The sequence below is a fragment of the Ciconia boyciana genome, chromosome 12 (assembly GCF_034638445.1).
Source record: "Ciconia boyciana chromosome 12, ASM3463844v1, whole genome shotgun sequence".
NCBI classification, from domain to species: domain Eukaryota; kingdom Metazoa; phylum Chordata; class Aves; order Ciconiiformes; family Ciconiidae; genus Ciconia; species Ciconia boyciana.
The window spans coordinates 9,562,361-9,578,018 of NC_132945.1; the positions used below are offsets into that span (position 1 = coordinate 9,562,361).

Below are 15,658 nucleotides of genomic sequence, written 5' to 3' on the forward strand. Positions count from 1 at the left end.
TTGGTAGCTGCTATGTTTAGTGATGTATTTGATGAGGATGTGCATGTTGGCACAGGAGGAGTGACCCGGTGTTGGCTGAGGGACTTTTCCATCTCCACTTGCATAGGATGTGCCAAGTATATCGTTAGTGCACAACATTTACGCTGGTGTCACGCAGTCTCCCTCATGCAAATTGTCCATGCAATGCCAGAAGGTATAATCCCTTGGCTTCCCCAGGCACGGCAAAGCCTTTAGCTTTCCGTAAGGGAGAGATGGTAGCAATGGTCATCTTGGGCCCTTTCACGTTGGTGTCTTGCGTTCAGGACCAGCATGAGGAAGCTGGCGGCTTTCTCTTTCTCAGCTTTGAAAGCAGTCTTGAAAAACAAATGACACAAGGAAACCTTTAATAAACAAGCATGGAGAGGAGGGTGTTAGTAATACTTCTTCTAATGGGAGGAGCTGATTACAGGCTGCCTTTTGGCAGGCTGCGATGGCTCTCCCTCGCTTAATGCGGCTTTTGATGTATATGAGCCCGTGGCTTGGTGCTGGCAGCCTGTAAGTGCCTGGTGAAGTTGTAGGCTCTGGGAATGGAGCAAAATGTTTCCTGGAGATGTGCACTGGTCAGAAGCAATGTTGCGGTGGTTAATGTCTGTGCATTCAATCTGTTGTCCTTGTTATCTGTTATCCTTGAAGCTCCTCCATTAAAAGCCTTTGTTTCTCTCTTTGTGTTAGATTCGATGCTGCTGGTAGCAGAAAGGCTGGAGGGTCCCTTCAACATCGAGTCAGTCATGGACCCCATTGATGTGAAGATTTCAGATGCAATCATGAACATGCAGGAGAACAGCATGCAGGTGTCTCAGAAGGTAAATGGGCCAAGAGGACACTCGAGCTTTATTTATGCAATACATTTTATTTCCCTGTTCTCATCAATGTGGTTTTTTCTTTAATGTCCTTTCAAATATATATAAAGCTGATGTATTATTTTGGGCAGGGGCTGCGTTGGAGCCTGGAGAAGGGAGGCTCTTGTGACCTCCCATTTCGTAAAACCCTTTCCTTCTCTCATCTAGGTTTTCCAGGGATGCGGCCAGCCAAAACCACTTGCCCAGGGCCGGACTGCTCGCTCCGTCTCCGAAAGCGGTTTCAGTGCTCGTTTTAGACCCTACAACCCAGAGGAGCGGCCGACTACAGCCGCTGGCACAAGCTTGGACCGACTGGTGAGTGCCTCATCCTGCCGGTGCCATGCAGGCGCTTCACACCCGTGTACTGCAGCGTATAATTTTCCATTTGTAATTTATAGGGTTTCTTAATATTCCTTGGCTGTCTTAAACTCTCTGAGGGGTGTAATCTGCCCATGGCTCTAGACGTGAATTACCTCAACGCTTGTATGTCAGAAAAGTGCCTGTTTTAAAGGCTTGGCTTATGAGTAATATGCGTTTGAGGAGCGGTGTTTAATTTTGTATTAAAAAAGTAAATCAACCATCAAAACACACAACATGAAGATCTGGCCTATACACGTCTGTTGTGATAAAAAATACCTTTCCAGCTTCACTTTTAATGAGAGTTTGGTATTCTGGATTATGTCCTGTGTTTCTTTTTTTCTTTTATTTAATAGGTTACTGATGTGAAAGAGAAGCTGAAGCAAGCCAAAAAATTTTGGTCATCTCTCCCTGGCAACATTTGCAACGATGAAAATATGTCTGTAGGCACTGTCAATGAGAACGAGTGCTGGAACGGGAGCGCCAAGAGCAGGTTTGGTGATGCTGCCGCCCCCGGTTAACTCTCTCCCTCTTGCCCCAGCCTTTCCCAGCATGCTGGCTCCTCTCCCTGAGCCCTCTGCTCTTACGGGACTGACCCCAGCTCCCCCTGTGACAGGCTGCTGCCGTTACCCCTTTTTTTTTGTAGATGGGAGAGTTTGAATGCAAAGCTAAAGGGTTGTCCAAGCTCTACGTGGTGGTTTGTTTTAAAGGAGAGAACTGAGTCTGTATATCTAGATAACAGCATCTTTACTCAGACCTAAACCTCTTACTGGTTGCCTATGGGTTTGGGGAGGTGATTTGTACAAAATCCTGTATCACGGCCGCAGAGCAGGGATGCTCGTGTTGTCCGACAGCACTGTTGCCCCAGTGCTCCCAGTTGGTGTTTCTTGTTGAGCAAGGGCAAAGGCGGTGGGGGCCGGTGACAGGTCCACTTCTCCGCTGCGGGGATCAGTGGCACGAGGGGGCCGGTGGTTTTCATGCAGGCTTTTTATGGAAAAATAGTTACAAAACTTTTTTTTCCCCTAAGGAAGGCATTACCAACACATTAATAAGCCAAAGGTTTTCTGTCATATGGTTTATGTAACTGTTTAACTTTTATTTTGGAAATAGAAGTTTCTTTTTTTCTGTTTGCTTACTGAGGAAATAAGCAAAATCCAGGATGTTCCATTAAAAAAAAAAAAAGTAATCCAGGGTGTTCCAGCAGTTTTTCTAAGTGATAACAGTTTTTGCCCTTGATATTTTGGGGGCACGGGACCGAGCCATACCACATAAATTTTGCATTGTTTTGTGTATGCCTGAAACTGCCTTGCTTGGCCAGGGCGATGATTTGGGTCTCTGCGACAAGAAATGGCTCTGCCCTCCCAAGGTCTTGTCTATCAGCAGCTTGTACAGGGCTTTTCACGACAGATTTGCCCAGTGTGTGAGGTCTGGCATCAGTAAGCAGTGGAGATGGAGACTTGGCAGCACTGGGCAAGGCGATAGAAGTGGGTGTCGGGGGGAGGCTGGACCTCGCTTACTGCCATCCTATGTGGGTTGTGCAAGATATTTTGCTTTGCTGTTACTCTTTTCTCTGTGGCTCCAATAAGCTAAAAGTTCAGTAGTCTTCCACACTTTGGTCTCTCTCTGACCTCTTTGCAGCATATAATATTGATCACAAATTATAACAACAACAGCAATAATAATAAACCCTCCCAAATGTAGGACAGGGTTTGAGCATGCCCTTCACACATATGATTATATCTCACTGCCTGGTCTCCAGGATCAGGAGATTGTGCTAAAGGCTTTTTTGTCTCTCGTGATACTGATGTTGGCATCATAACTAAGCAAAAGTAATGTTTTCTTCTGTTAAACAGTGATTTTTCTTGTAAGTCAGCTAATTGGAGGAGGAAAAAAAAGTGTCATATCCCTGCTCTATAATATGATAGTCCAAATACCTGTTTCAGGAGATGTATTCTTTTGGGTTTTGTTGCTCAGTCTGTCTTTTAAACCAAGAGGCTGTATGTATGTTCAGACCTGAGCATGCACACCTCCTCAGGCTGAGCAGCTCGGCTCTTCTCTGCTTTGATGCGTGGGGTTATGTTATCTCATCTTCAACAACACTGGTCTTTCTTCTGCTGGGGTTATTAGGGAAATTGCATCTCGTGTCTGCGTGGTACAGAGTACATGAGAAGTACACATTTAATACCCCAGCTTGATGGTTAAGGTGCATTATGCAAAGCCAGAATGACATTCCTGCCTCCAACAGTTACTATAGGTTTCTCTGGGATAACTATGGCCCCAAAGATTGTTTTCCCGAAAGTGTCATCTAACTGGGCATCAGGGCTTCCCAGCAGCTTGTTTTGCTCTGTTGCCTGCAGTGAGCTGATTTATGCTGTTGTAAGCCATTATTATTATAAACCCTAGATCTTCCTCCTCTTTTCAAGTTGGGGAGAAAATTGTCATTCCCCTGCCTTTGTGGCACAGGGTATATGCAAACAGTGTTTAATTTCATATGCTGCTTAGGTTGCAGGGAGGGGAGATGGGGTAAGAAGCCAGAGAAGGGCTCCATGATGGTTAGCATGTGGGAAGATCGTGTTGGGCTCAGGATATCGCCCAGGCTGGAAATGGGGGTGGCATTGCTGAGTTCCCACACTCTCGCCCTTCAGCGCAGGGCCCCACCGAGCTGCTGCTCCAGTACCAGCAGGAACCTTTTTTTGTCAGGTACGACTTTGCGGTGACTGGAAACGGCTTAGCAAGTCAAGTGAATAACCCGGAGGTAGAAGTTGATATTACCAAGCCAGACATGGTGATTCGCCGGCAAATCATGGCTCTGCGGGTGATGACCAACAAGCTGAAGAATGCATACAGTGGGAACGATGTCGACTTCATTGACATAAGTATGTTTGCTGTTGTTTGCCTTTTGCTTTTTCTTTTTCCCTTTTTAATTGGATTTCATGCTAACACAGTGTAGCTGGTTAAGCTTCAGCTATGCGTAAGCGTGTTAGTAAAGAGGGTGGGAACCAGCATCTCTGGCAAGCTGTGCAAGGAGGGTTGTTCCTATAGAATCATAAGTTTGGGTTGGAAGGGACCTTTACAGGTCATCTCGTCCAATGCCCTGCAATGAGCAGGGACATCTTCAACTAGATCAGGTTGCTCAGAGCTCCTTCCAACCTGACCTTGAATGTTTCCAGGGATGGGGCATCTACCACCTCTCTGGGCAACCTGTTCCAGTGTTTCACCACCCTCATTGTAAAAAAAATTTTTTCCTTATATCCAGTCTAAATCTACCCTCTTTTAGTTTAAAACCATTACCCCTTGTCCTATTGCAACAGGCCCTGCTAAAAGATTGGGTCTGTCCCGATCTTTCTTATAAAACCCCTTTAAGTACTGAGACGCTGCAATAAGGTCTCCCCGCAGCCTTCTCTTCTCCAGGCTGAACAACCCCAACTCTCTAAGCCTGTCCTCATAGAAGACGTGTTCCATCCCTCGGATCACTGTCGTGGCCTCCTCTGGACCTGCTCCAACAGGTCCGTGTCTTTCCTGTGCTGGGGGCTCCAGAGCTGGACGCAGCACTGCAGGTGGGGTCTCACCAGAGCAGAGCAGAGGGGCAGAATCACCTCCCTCGACCTGCTGGCCACGCTGCTTGTTACGCAGCCCAGGATACGGTTGCCTTTCTGGGCTGCGAGCGCACATTGTTGGCTTATGTCCAGCTTTTCATCCACCAGTATGGATGGGTGTGACGAACAGCACGTGGAACTCACGCTAACCAGAGGACCTGCGCTTACATCTCATAAATGTCGAAACATCCACTTGCTTGCCTTTTCCCCCCCCTCTGCCTTCTGCAAGTGAAGCATCGCACTGCAGGCGGCAGAGGAGGACAGCGTGTGTTTGTCTCCCGCAGGTGAGGAGAGCAGCGGGGAGGAGAGCGGCAGCGGCTGCGAGCTCCAGCAGTGCTCCCCAGAGTTTGAGTTCAATGCCACCGAAGTCACTGGGAACTCCAACAAGAGCGATAAGAACGTGAACACTTCTGCCGCTACCAGGAGCGGTTTATCACAAGCAGCCTTGCTCCTTAGCATTTTGTTCTTGGCCATGCAAAGACAATGGAGATAATTGTGCAGCGTAGGGCGGGGGGAAAGACTTTTATTATCAAAGTTAGAAGGCACCTGCTTTCACTTTTATACCATCTAGGGACTTTGCTTTTTAAGTTAATGGACAACAGTGTACAGTTTTTACTATGTTGCCACTGGTTTTAAGATACGGATTTTTTTTTTTTCCCTTGCTATTCTGGGAATAACAGGAACGGGGACTACCAGTCTGTCCCGTTCACCAAGAGTCCATGTTAGAGGTGGATAACAAAAATGTATATACAAGCCTGTAGTTAGCTCTGCATTTGTGTCTTTATCACTTTTCTTTTTTTTTATTTTATTTTATTTTATTTTATTTTACCATATTTCTTACGAAAACAAAAAAACCCCAGGGTCTTCTCTTGGCCTGTAACAAGTATGTGTTTCTGAAATGAGAAATATCTGTACAGAAGCAGGTTTTATTTATCATGTTATCTTATGGGGGAAAAATAATTGCCCAACGAGCAGAAAACATGTTTCATGTAGTTAACTTCCCATTTATCCACATATGTTAGTTGCCTTATCTGGAAAGAAGTGGAAGTAATTTGTCTTTATTATGCGGTAAAACAGAAGGTAAAGGCAGAGCTGGTCAGTGTGCCAAGTGCCCCATTTGCATAGGGCATTAATGCCAGGAGCAGGTTGTACTTTCTGTACAGGAGGTTTGGTTAAATTGGAAGAGACTACAGAGAATTCCAGTTCCGCAGACACTAAGAAGAGTTGTCGTTTGTTCCCCGGGATCCTTGCAATTAGCTGTAACTCCTGTAGGTCAGTTCCTGACATGCATCCCCCGTGGGAATAAGGCATTAAACTTGTTCGGTTGGAAGCAACTTGTTGTGTCGCAGATCCAAATGCCAACATGTGTCTTGTCTGCAAATTTGTTAGATGGATGCTGGATTAATTTTTTAAATTTTTTTTTTTGTTTTTAAGGAATACTTTGTGGGAGGGGAGGTGGGGGGGTGTTGGGTTTGTTTTTGCAAGAGTTTTGTTTCCTCTCCAATGGGGGGCAAAAGGGAAGGAGCAGGCAGGCAGCGACCCGCGGCACTGTTGCAGGCAGATGGGAGTAGGAGCAGGCAGGAGCTGGCAGGGCTGAAGACACCTCCTTTTCGGTGTATTTGGTCTCCTGGGAGCCGGGGCCCAGCGGCTGTAGCTTTTCAGCACTACCCAAGACACCCTCCTCTCTCTACCTGTGCTGTCGCAGTTGGAATGGTGTTGTGGTGAACGGCAACTCATTAATAAAAGAAATGTATATTTTTAAGAAAAGAGATGAAATAATTTTTAAAATAGTTTAGGGAAAACAAAGTCTTTGGAAAGACTCAAAATTGTTCTGCACGTCTCCTCCTGCTTTAGGTAGCCTTTAGGTCTGGCTGGGCGCTGGGATCCGGCCAGGAGAGCAATCCAGAGAGAGAGGGTTTTCTCTATTCCACCCTTGTGTTGTAAGGATAATTTTCTATTTTTATATTGAAGCATTAATTACTTGTTAGCTCAGGGTCAGCATTATATTCAACTTTATTTTCACACCAAATTTCTGCAAAGCTATAAAGATGGAGTATTCTTGGCTGGTATAAACAATCCTGGAGGCTTAATTTTACTAGAAGTAGCCAGTTATTTATTAAAACATGATGTTAGTAGAGTAGGGATATTCTGGCTAGATTATTTTTCTTTAGAAAATAAATCACGGAAGCATAAAATTGAAAAAGTTATAAATTTATGTGTGGGAAAAAATGGATTGTAAATAGCTAAGTTGCCTTGCGAGGAATTGGAAAATGTGCTGATACTTAGAAACTACCTCAGTTCTGAGGAATTTCCTTTCTAGCTTTGAGTGCTATTACATTTACTTGGTAGAAGTGAATCTGGTCTCCAATATGTAGCTGAAAGAGTTATCCCTATAGACCTTGTTAGATTGTTTTTAATTTAGAGGGTTGAACTACATCCAGCTGTTTTCTTTCAGCTAAGTTCCCTAACAAAGAGAATTTCTGAATTAAATATTGCTGATGGTTTCCATGACTTTTTCCTGATTTGTTTGGTTTCATGGCATTTTCTGATTGCCCTTTAATTATTTAAATGGTTCTAGCCATTTGAATTTTAATCCCGAAATAAACAAACCTTAGATGCACTACCATTGTAAATATATTGCAGTAAGGTCTGACTGGATAACCCTTCTGGCTTATACCCAGCTGGCAGGCCGGCAAAGTTAAATGAAGAAAAAAAAAAAAAAAAAATTAAACTTCTTCAGAGCTCAGAGAATGGTGGAACAAAAGCCCTTGTGTTTGGAGGGGCTGACTTCTCCAACGTCTCCCTTCTTGGCGTAAGTGTTCATATGTAAGAAAGTTGCTTGTAAATTCTCCTGCTTTCGGGTGTTTCTGCTCAGAAAAAAACGTTACTGAATTTATATTTATCGTTTTACATCTAGTTGCTTACTAATTATTATTCCTTAGTTTGGTACAAGCCACCAATGCAAAGACCTGCCGTGAGTTTTAAACGTGTCCAGTTGACTTTGTGAATAGCACAATGATCCTCCGCTATATAAAGGACAGATTTGTCACCTGGGGCTACAGGAAACAAGAGTAAACATCAATGTAGGGTGATCAGAAATTGTGTTCCTGCTTTTGTTTTGTGTTTGTGTGTGAAATCGGCTCTCTGACATGAGCTTGTAAACTAAACCATACGGGTAGGGATGAGGCATGCTGCTGGCTTTGAGGAAGGCATGTGTTCCCTTCCTTCAAGTATTTCTTTTTTTTTTTTTTTTTTTCACATAACTGTTGCCATTACAACCGTGTTTTAAAGAAAATATCCCATACATAGAATTAATAATTGAAATTAATGGCAATGGTAACAAGCTTCAAATGCAAAATGAACCAGAGGGGTGGAGTTCTTGGTGGCATGTGTGGTGCTGTCTCCCAAAGAGTCGGAATAAAACAATACAGCCCTTGAAAGGACCTGATTTAACAGCTCTGTGCCTCTCTCGCTCTAACACGTACAGCTCCCTGCTGCGACCGCCTCGCAGACAGCATGCGCGTGCAAGCTGCTCTGGGTTTCTCCAGTGGACCAGCCTCCATAATTACACTTTTGGTAGCAATGAAGGGGGAAAAGGAGAGCAAAAAATGAGATTGTTGTAATCAGAGGCTCTTGTTTTGTGCTGTGATGGGTGGTGTGGCCCTAAGTCGGGTCAAATGACCGGGGCAGCAAGAGGAGTCCTCCCGCGGCTCCAGAGCAGGGTCCTGCTCCTGCCCCTTAGCTGAGCCAACCTGGCTTTTGTCCTCGTGGGCAAGTTGGTGTATTAATTCTGGAAGGTGCAACCTCTCAGTACATGGGTCATTTCTTAGACCTGATGGTGCTGAAGTTTCCGTCACCATCCTCTAATTGCTTTAGCTGGGTCTAAGACTTGCCGCACCAGGCAAGACCTCTGGCGTGGTCCTGGCTCCTTCCTTGTGACAGCATCTGGTGTCAGGCATTTCAGAGCAAGGCCCATACAAATCCTTTCCATCTGTTTGGATGCTTTTAATTATCTTGTGTCCCCCGGTAACTGCTGGCCCTGTTTGCCACCCTCCCCCCAAAGCCACCCTCTTCCCTCCTACCTTCGTGCAGCCCTCCGGTATGAACGTGGCAGTGTCCCCCCGTGGTGACGCCGGCAACCAGACCAGTGACAGCTGGCGCCGGGGGCTGCTGCCCTGCTCACGCCCTTCGCTTGCCGGCACAGATCTGCAGCGTTTCTTCTTGTCCCCGGGAAGGCCTGTGCCACCGGCACATCTCCACAGCCAGGAGCGGCAGACACCCAGGTCCTGCTGGCGCAGGCAGTCCTGGAGCATCTTGGGGACCACGAGGACCACGGATTGTGTGTGTGGAAGCTGATGGGCATGGCTGCTGCAGGAAACCCGAACCTGGATAAACCCATCTCTGACTGTTGGAAGAAATTCATTTGCACCTTTTTTTCTTTTTTAATGCTGATGGCTTTATTTTTCCATGTAAGGCAGGCTGAGTATCTAGGATAACTGCAGAGTGTCACTGCCTCAAGTCTGTGCCTGATGTGATGGCCGGTGGCCACCTGCCTGCAGTGGTCCATAAGTCAATAGTGTGATACATGCGGGGCTGGTGGGAGGGTGGCCCGTCCTCTGCTGCTTCTCTTCCTTGGGATGCCATCTAGGGCTAGTCGTAATTTACAAATACATAAATAAATGCATAGAAGGAGGTGAAAGTTGATGCACAAACATTGCAGTCACCCTCCTGGCTGGTGGGATCTGTGTTGACCTCAGCTGCTACAGAGGGGACTCACAGCCAGGAGCCACCCCGGGAGGGTGAGCAGCCACTGGGTCAGCACTGTCCCTCCTGCCTGTGTCCCCTGGGCTGGGGGTTGCAGTCCCCATCCCGAATGGTTACGTAGTGCTGTGCTTCATGGCATCTTCGTTCAAGTGGCTGTGATTTAATGGTTTAAGGTAGCTGCAAGACACACGTTGGTTGGAGATTGTGCAATACTGGCATTTTTAGGACCACCTGAATACAAACCAACCCCAGTAATGGTTTTCATTTCTTGATAATGCTGTTTCAAGCATCATGTTTTCTGGGTTCGGTTTGCTTTTTTTTCTTGTTGTTTTTTAATCCTCTGCTGTGGTTTGTTTGAGGGCTTGTAACAGTGTAAATTGCCTGGGAAGACACAGCTCTTTATGGGCTTGCTGTAATTCTGGGTCAAGTGTGCTTAAATTGCTGTAATTTGTATCTAATGGATTACATGGATTGAGAGCCCTTTTATAACTACTGGAGCAAGGAGGGGCTGCCCGCCCTGGGAGGAGGGGAAGACATCCTGGGCATGGCCTGTCCCTTTGTCCCTCTCTGGAAGGGGGAACCATCCTTTTCAGTGGTCCCTTGGGCTAGGGAGCCTGGCGCGAGCTGGCGACCCTGCCAGGTGCAGAAGGGGCAGGCGGCCACGGAGGAGAGGCTTTTGCTAAACCTGGCAGGTTTGGGAGGATGCTGACAGCACATCCTAATGTTGTGTTGCCTTCCTCTGTTTACTATCCATGTGCTGTAGGCTGGGTGCTGGTGGGGAGCTGGTGGAGCTGCTTTTCCTCCCTGAACCTGCTCTGCTTCATTGGCCTCTGCCCTTTAGGGCTCCTTCCAGCCCTCTCCCATTGGCTTTGCCCTGTGTTTCCTTGCTGCCCTGGCTGCTTTTCCCCAAATCTTTGCTCTTTGTGGTGGATCCTCTTGTGTGTGCCCCATGTCCCAGCAGGAGCAGAGCAGGAATGTGTCTCACCCATGGACCTTGGTGGTCTCCCCTGGAAGCCATCTCTGTTTAACTCCCAACCAGACCTGGCTGTAACCATTAAAGCAGGAGTTTTCATTTAAAAAGGAGCTCTTAAAATTTACATCAGCAAACCTGCCTCAGGTTGTTAGCCATTTCAACAGCCAGGTAATGCCTCTGTCTCCCCGGCTGCCGTGTAGGAGCTAAGTGGGAGCAGCTTCATCCCCGTCATGAAATCTGCAGTGCTCATGCCCCTCTTTCATGTACTGTGGCAATACAGTCCCCCTGCGTAGCTGTTCATCTTCCCAGCATGTCCTGCCGCATTGTCCCCCCCACGTGTGTCATTAATTCGTGTAATCTGATGCAAATCAATATGCTAAACCCCTCCTTAATTGGGTTACTGATTTATACTAATGAGACTTAAAATCCTGGAGAAGGTTGAGGGTATTTGTTTCTCCTCCGAAGGGCTCCACCAGCTATTGTCAGCCCCACAATGGCTGGCCCTTGGCTGGGCTGGTAATTGCCTCTGAGTGTATTTGCATCGACATAATGGCGAGGATGTTAGCAGGAGTTAAGACATCTCATCTTTTCCTCTGAACAGGAAAATTCAGGATTAGCAAGGTGGAATGCATTTGCCGGCGGTTGCTGGCAGGCCTATTGTGTAGGGTGGCTGCTCTTCACCTACAGCTCGGCTCTGTCGGTGTTTCCATTATAAACCTGCTTTTCTTCAGAGCTTTACAAGCTCAGCCGTAAAAATCAGGCCAGCCTGAAAACTTGGCACGTTAGGAATTGGCCAGGCTTTTATTTTTTCTGGTGGGAAGAACTGGTGATTATTTTTAGAAGAAATTGTTTCGTCTGTGAAGTTTAATGGGTTGAAATGCTGTTTTGGCATTCACAAGCCTTCAAACCAGCTTTGTTGAAAACCCCATTTAGCATCATCAATAACACAGTAATGCTGAGGATCCCCAGGGACAGGCAACTAAAACAATAGCTGAAATCTTACATTTTGAAAGCTAATTGTTGTACATGTTCAGCCATTTCCCCCATGCCAGTACCACACACGCGCTTGCTGTCTTTTGCAAGAAGCAGATCTGAGGACGGTTAAGTCTGCAGGAGGCTTTGCACTGACGTTAACGGGAGGTGCATCTGCATTTCCAGGGACTCTTTTACGGAGGCGAGGTCACAGATACGTATCAACTGGGTTGTTGCAGTAGAAAAGCTATTCTGATTCAACCAAGAGCCTTTTTTTTTTTTTCCTTTTTCTTTTTTTTTTATGACTGCCTTCGTACAAATCCCCATAATGGAGTGTATTTGTATCAGAGCTGTATTTGCAATCCTAAATAAATCTATGCCTGTATTGCAGGGCTCTGGAGGCAGCTTTCAATGCATATGTCTTGATACCACCCCTCTGATTTTGGGGGTGAGCGGTTGCCCTGCGCTATTTGCAGGTGAGGAGCTGGGCACCCTGATACATGCATGGGGTAGTGGAGTAAAAGAAAAAGTGGCTCTCACTCAAACAGTCCTAAATTACTTTGTTGTTTGCTCTGAATTTCCCATGCACTAGCATAGGCCATGCTTCTTTCCTGAGGATGCTTCAAGTAAAATGTCTTGGGGAATGAGATGAGGCTCTAGCACCTCTGTGTCTTGGGGCAAGTGGGAACTTTGGCTGGTGTGTCATGGCTTTGCTACTTTTACTTTTCCCATAGGAAAAAAAAAATCCAAATTTGGAAAAAAAATAAAATACATAATCACTGTTTGTTCATCATTAAGTTCTTTCGTTTGTTGTGCATTCAAAAACACTTCAGTATTGAATAAGAATTTGTTGCTACAAAATAGCAGTGGGATTTTCAGGTTTGAGCAGGGACAGTTGGGGATCAGTGTTTATGTGGGAGAGCGAGGGCTCTCGGCTAGCCAGAGGCCAAGAGAGTCAGTATTACAAAGAAGCTGTTGTCTTTGATAAAGGTCTTCCGGAGCTTCGTTGTCTGAAAATAATTAGCCAAATAAATTAGGTGTGTTCTATTCCATGTGTGTTCCACGCTAAATAATTCTGACATTTGGCTTCCAAGCAAAAGGGATAATGTGTATACAGCAGATAGCTCAGCTGGTCTTTTGTCAGCCCCCCCCATGACACCCCTGCTCGCTGCTGCCTGCCTGGAGGGAGCGCGGATGGAGAACATGGGGAGGGCTGTGCTTTGCACAGATGATAACAGGCAGGAGAAGCTGTTGGGGAGCCTTGTGCAGACCAGAGGGATGGGGCGAGGTCCTGGGGAGCTCGTAGCGGGTGGGATGATGAGTGGGCAGGGCTGCCCTTCGGCTCCCCGGTGCAAGCGTGCCCTGCCACGGAGGACACCTTTAACTGCGAACTGGTGATTAGAAAAGGGGCAAAACCTCCCTTCCTTGAAGGTGTGCTCCATCACATTGGTGCTGGCAGGGCGCAGGGGTGAGTCGGAGGCTCATCCAGGAGCTCCCAGCATTGTGGAGCTGACAGACAATGGTTAGAAATGAGAGGGAGACAGGAGATGAGTGCCTTGGGCAGCACTTGAGCGGCATCTCTGCTGCCCACTTGCTTCCTGTCCTTTCTTTCACTCTGTTGTTATTTAAAGTACATTAAATGGAGGTCAGCCTCGTGGTGTTGTATTAGGAGCTTCTTTCGCAAGAGGGGCTGGTGGTAGCTCCTTTTGGCCCATGCTACCGTGGTGGTTTTCTCCGTGACGTGGTGCAATCTCCATCAGAAGGCAGCGTTTCCCAGGTTCCCTCTCTTGTTGGCCACCTTTGCAACAAACGTTGCAGAGGCTCTCGCTGACCACCCTCCCGACAGAGCCGTGCTCACCCAATGCATGCTTCTTAGGGTGGCGTTTGAACCCCGCTGCAGGGTGAGAGCATCTCATTTGCAGCTCAGATGGGAGGGAGACGCAGCTGACAGCAGGGCGCAGGAGCCAGGTTTGTGCATGGGTTTTGCACTGCACCCTCCAGGCAGCCGCAGGAACCAGAAATGAATTTGAGGCTTCTGGAAGGGAAAACCTCTTCTGGCAGGATTTGTCCCTATTGCACTGCAAGGGGGGTTTGCTCCCTTCCTCAGTTTCAAGCCCTTGCTGCTCACACCTAGAGCATTAAAGAAGCATGAACCCCAGCTGTGAGGAGCTGCTAAACCTATACAGTTGTGAGGTGCATGGAAAACTTGAGTAAAACCATGAGCAAACCTATATATTTGTCCTGTCTCGATGGATGGAGGAAGCAATGTATTCTATCCTTTGGTTTTCAAAAGCCTTAAAGGGGGAAAAAACCCACCAACACCAAAACCCCCTCCAGCCCCACTGCCACGTGCGCGCTGGTTGGGTGAGGCAATGCAGGAGGCTTCCTAGGAGTTTGTGGTGATGAAGGTTGTGCCAAGGCTGCACATCCCTGCGGGGTGGGCAGGACCATGGCACAGAGCCGAGCACGGGAACTGTCCTGGCCATAATGAACACAAACTCCTTATATGCATGTAAGCAATAAAATGATGTCTCTACCATGGGAGTGAGAATCCCAAGGTGCCCGTCCTCCAGGAAGACAGGGATTTCGGGGACCCATGTAAGCAGCCCCGGGGCTAAGCTCCGTAAACCTCGGGCAAGCCGGCACGTGGTGGTGCAGCCACCTCCGGGTGCCGGCAGCAGCTGCGGCTCAGCTAATCTGCAGGCGGTGGATTCGTGGCCCTCCTCTTCTGAGCCCAGCACTGAGACAGCAGAGTGGTTTTAATGAAAGCACATAAGTTAAAATTGGTTTTCTCCTTTCAAAATTAGTGGCAGACTATGGCTGTTCAGGTTGCTATTTTAACTGCTCCAGATGTCAAGCACGGCTCAGCCGAGATCAATGCGTAATCCAAAGGAAATACTATTAATTTCAAAGGAATGTGGTCAATATTTAAATGTTTTGGATCTTTTTAATATGTAGACGGTGGTAGTGGTCTAGTTGGGCTTATTAACTCTGCTTTTGGAGCAGTGATTCTATTAGCATGAATTAATGTCTATTAACATTATTGATTTTCATTTATTTTAACATGTGGGCCTGTAACGATATTGGTTATTTTAGACATTCTCTGAGTCTGTACCGAGTTGGGAGCTGTTGGTTTAAGGCCTGATCCCACAAGCTTTTATCCTTCCAGTTCCTACTTAAGCCCTGAGTTAGCTCCAAGTCTGTGGAGCGGCTCCCGCTGACTCCAGCAGCAGTCGGATTGAACCTGCACTGGGTCCCGCTTCATCCAGCCCCTACGGCTTCATCTACAGAGCGGCTTTGCTGGTCCTTGCATGGCCAAGGTGGATTTAACCCTGGGAGCACACCAGTAGCCACTGTGAAATATTCCCTCTGCTCTACCTCCACATCATTCTGCTAATTCAGTATACAGTGGGGAGCCAACCTGGCTTTTACACCCGTAACCTTCAGCAGTGACGAGTGGGGTGGACCGGGTCTATCTATTAAACTCTATTTCTAAATCAAGTCCAGGTAGACCAATTTCCCCCCCTCCTCTGACTTTTTGTGCCTATTAAATGTATAAAGCGCTTGAAAGGCGAAGAGTTTGTAATGAGGAACAGAGTCATCTTAAATGTTTTGTTAAAGGTATGGAAAAAATGGAAAGCTTTAAAAAAAAGTTGTCTCCTTTAAATCAGGTTGAAGAACAACTTAGGAAAACAGTTGGAGATAGAGCTGCATCTTACAGAGCTAGAAATAGACCTGTTTTTCAACAAAACAAAAAGTTCATAACTCATCGTTTTCTTAACAAAGTATCTGTTTTCAATAGCTGTTGAAATATTTTGCTTGTAGAGGTCACACATTCTTAGTGAAAGATGTATCTTTTTCTGGTTAAAAATATTTTTAAAAGCCAAATGATTTCCATTTAAAAAAAGATTGTTTTAAATCACTGGTGAAATTACAGAAAAGTTGCACAAGAAGAAAATTATAATCAGCCTAGATATATTTTTGGAAGAAGCGGGCGCTCAGAAAAAAATCCCCAACCCAAAATGCAAAAGATTTCAGTCTGCGTCAGAGAATGCTCTCAATAAAAGGAAACCTTTGGTTCCTTTGTCTGAAGAAACCTCACCCTTTGTTCATGTCTA

General features: G+C 46.5%; 1 protein-coding gene across 3 annotated transcripts in view; it reads left to right on the forward strand.

The window, feature by feature from the left end:
- GPC4 (glypican 4) overlaps positions 1-8,274 on the forward strand; it is a 70,979-nt gene extending 62,705 nt beyond the window's left edge. For all 3 annotated transcript variants that reach the window (XM_072876928.1, XM_072876930.1, XM_072876929.1), the window contains 5 exons: positions 712-842; positions 1,047-1,193; positions 1,592-1,728; positions 3,936-4,111; positions 5,116-8,274. In XM_072876928.1, coding sequence (XP_072733029.1) covers positions 712-842; positions 1,047-1,193; positions 1,592-1,728; positions 3,936-4,111; positions 5,116-5,324 — 800 coding nt within the window. In that variant the 3' untranslated portion in view covers positions 5,325-8,274. The remainder of the gene's footprint in view (positions 1-711; positions 843-1,046; positions 1,194-1,591; positions 1,729-3,935; positions 4,112-5,115) is intronic.
- The last annotated feature ends 7,384 nt before the right edge of the window (positions 8,275-15,658 follow it).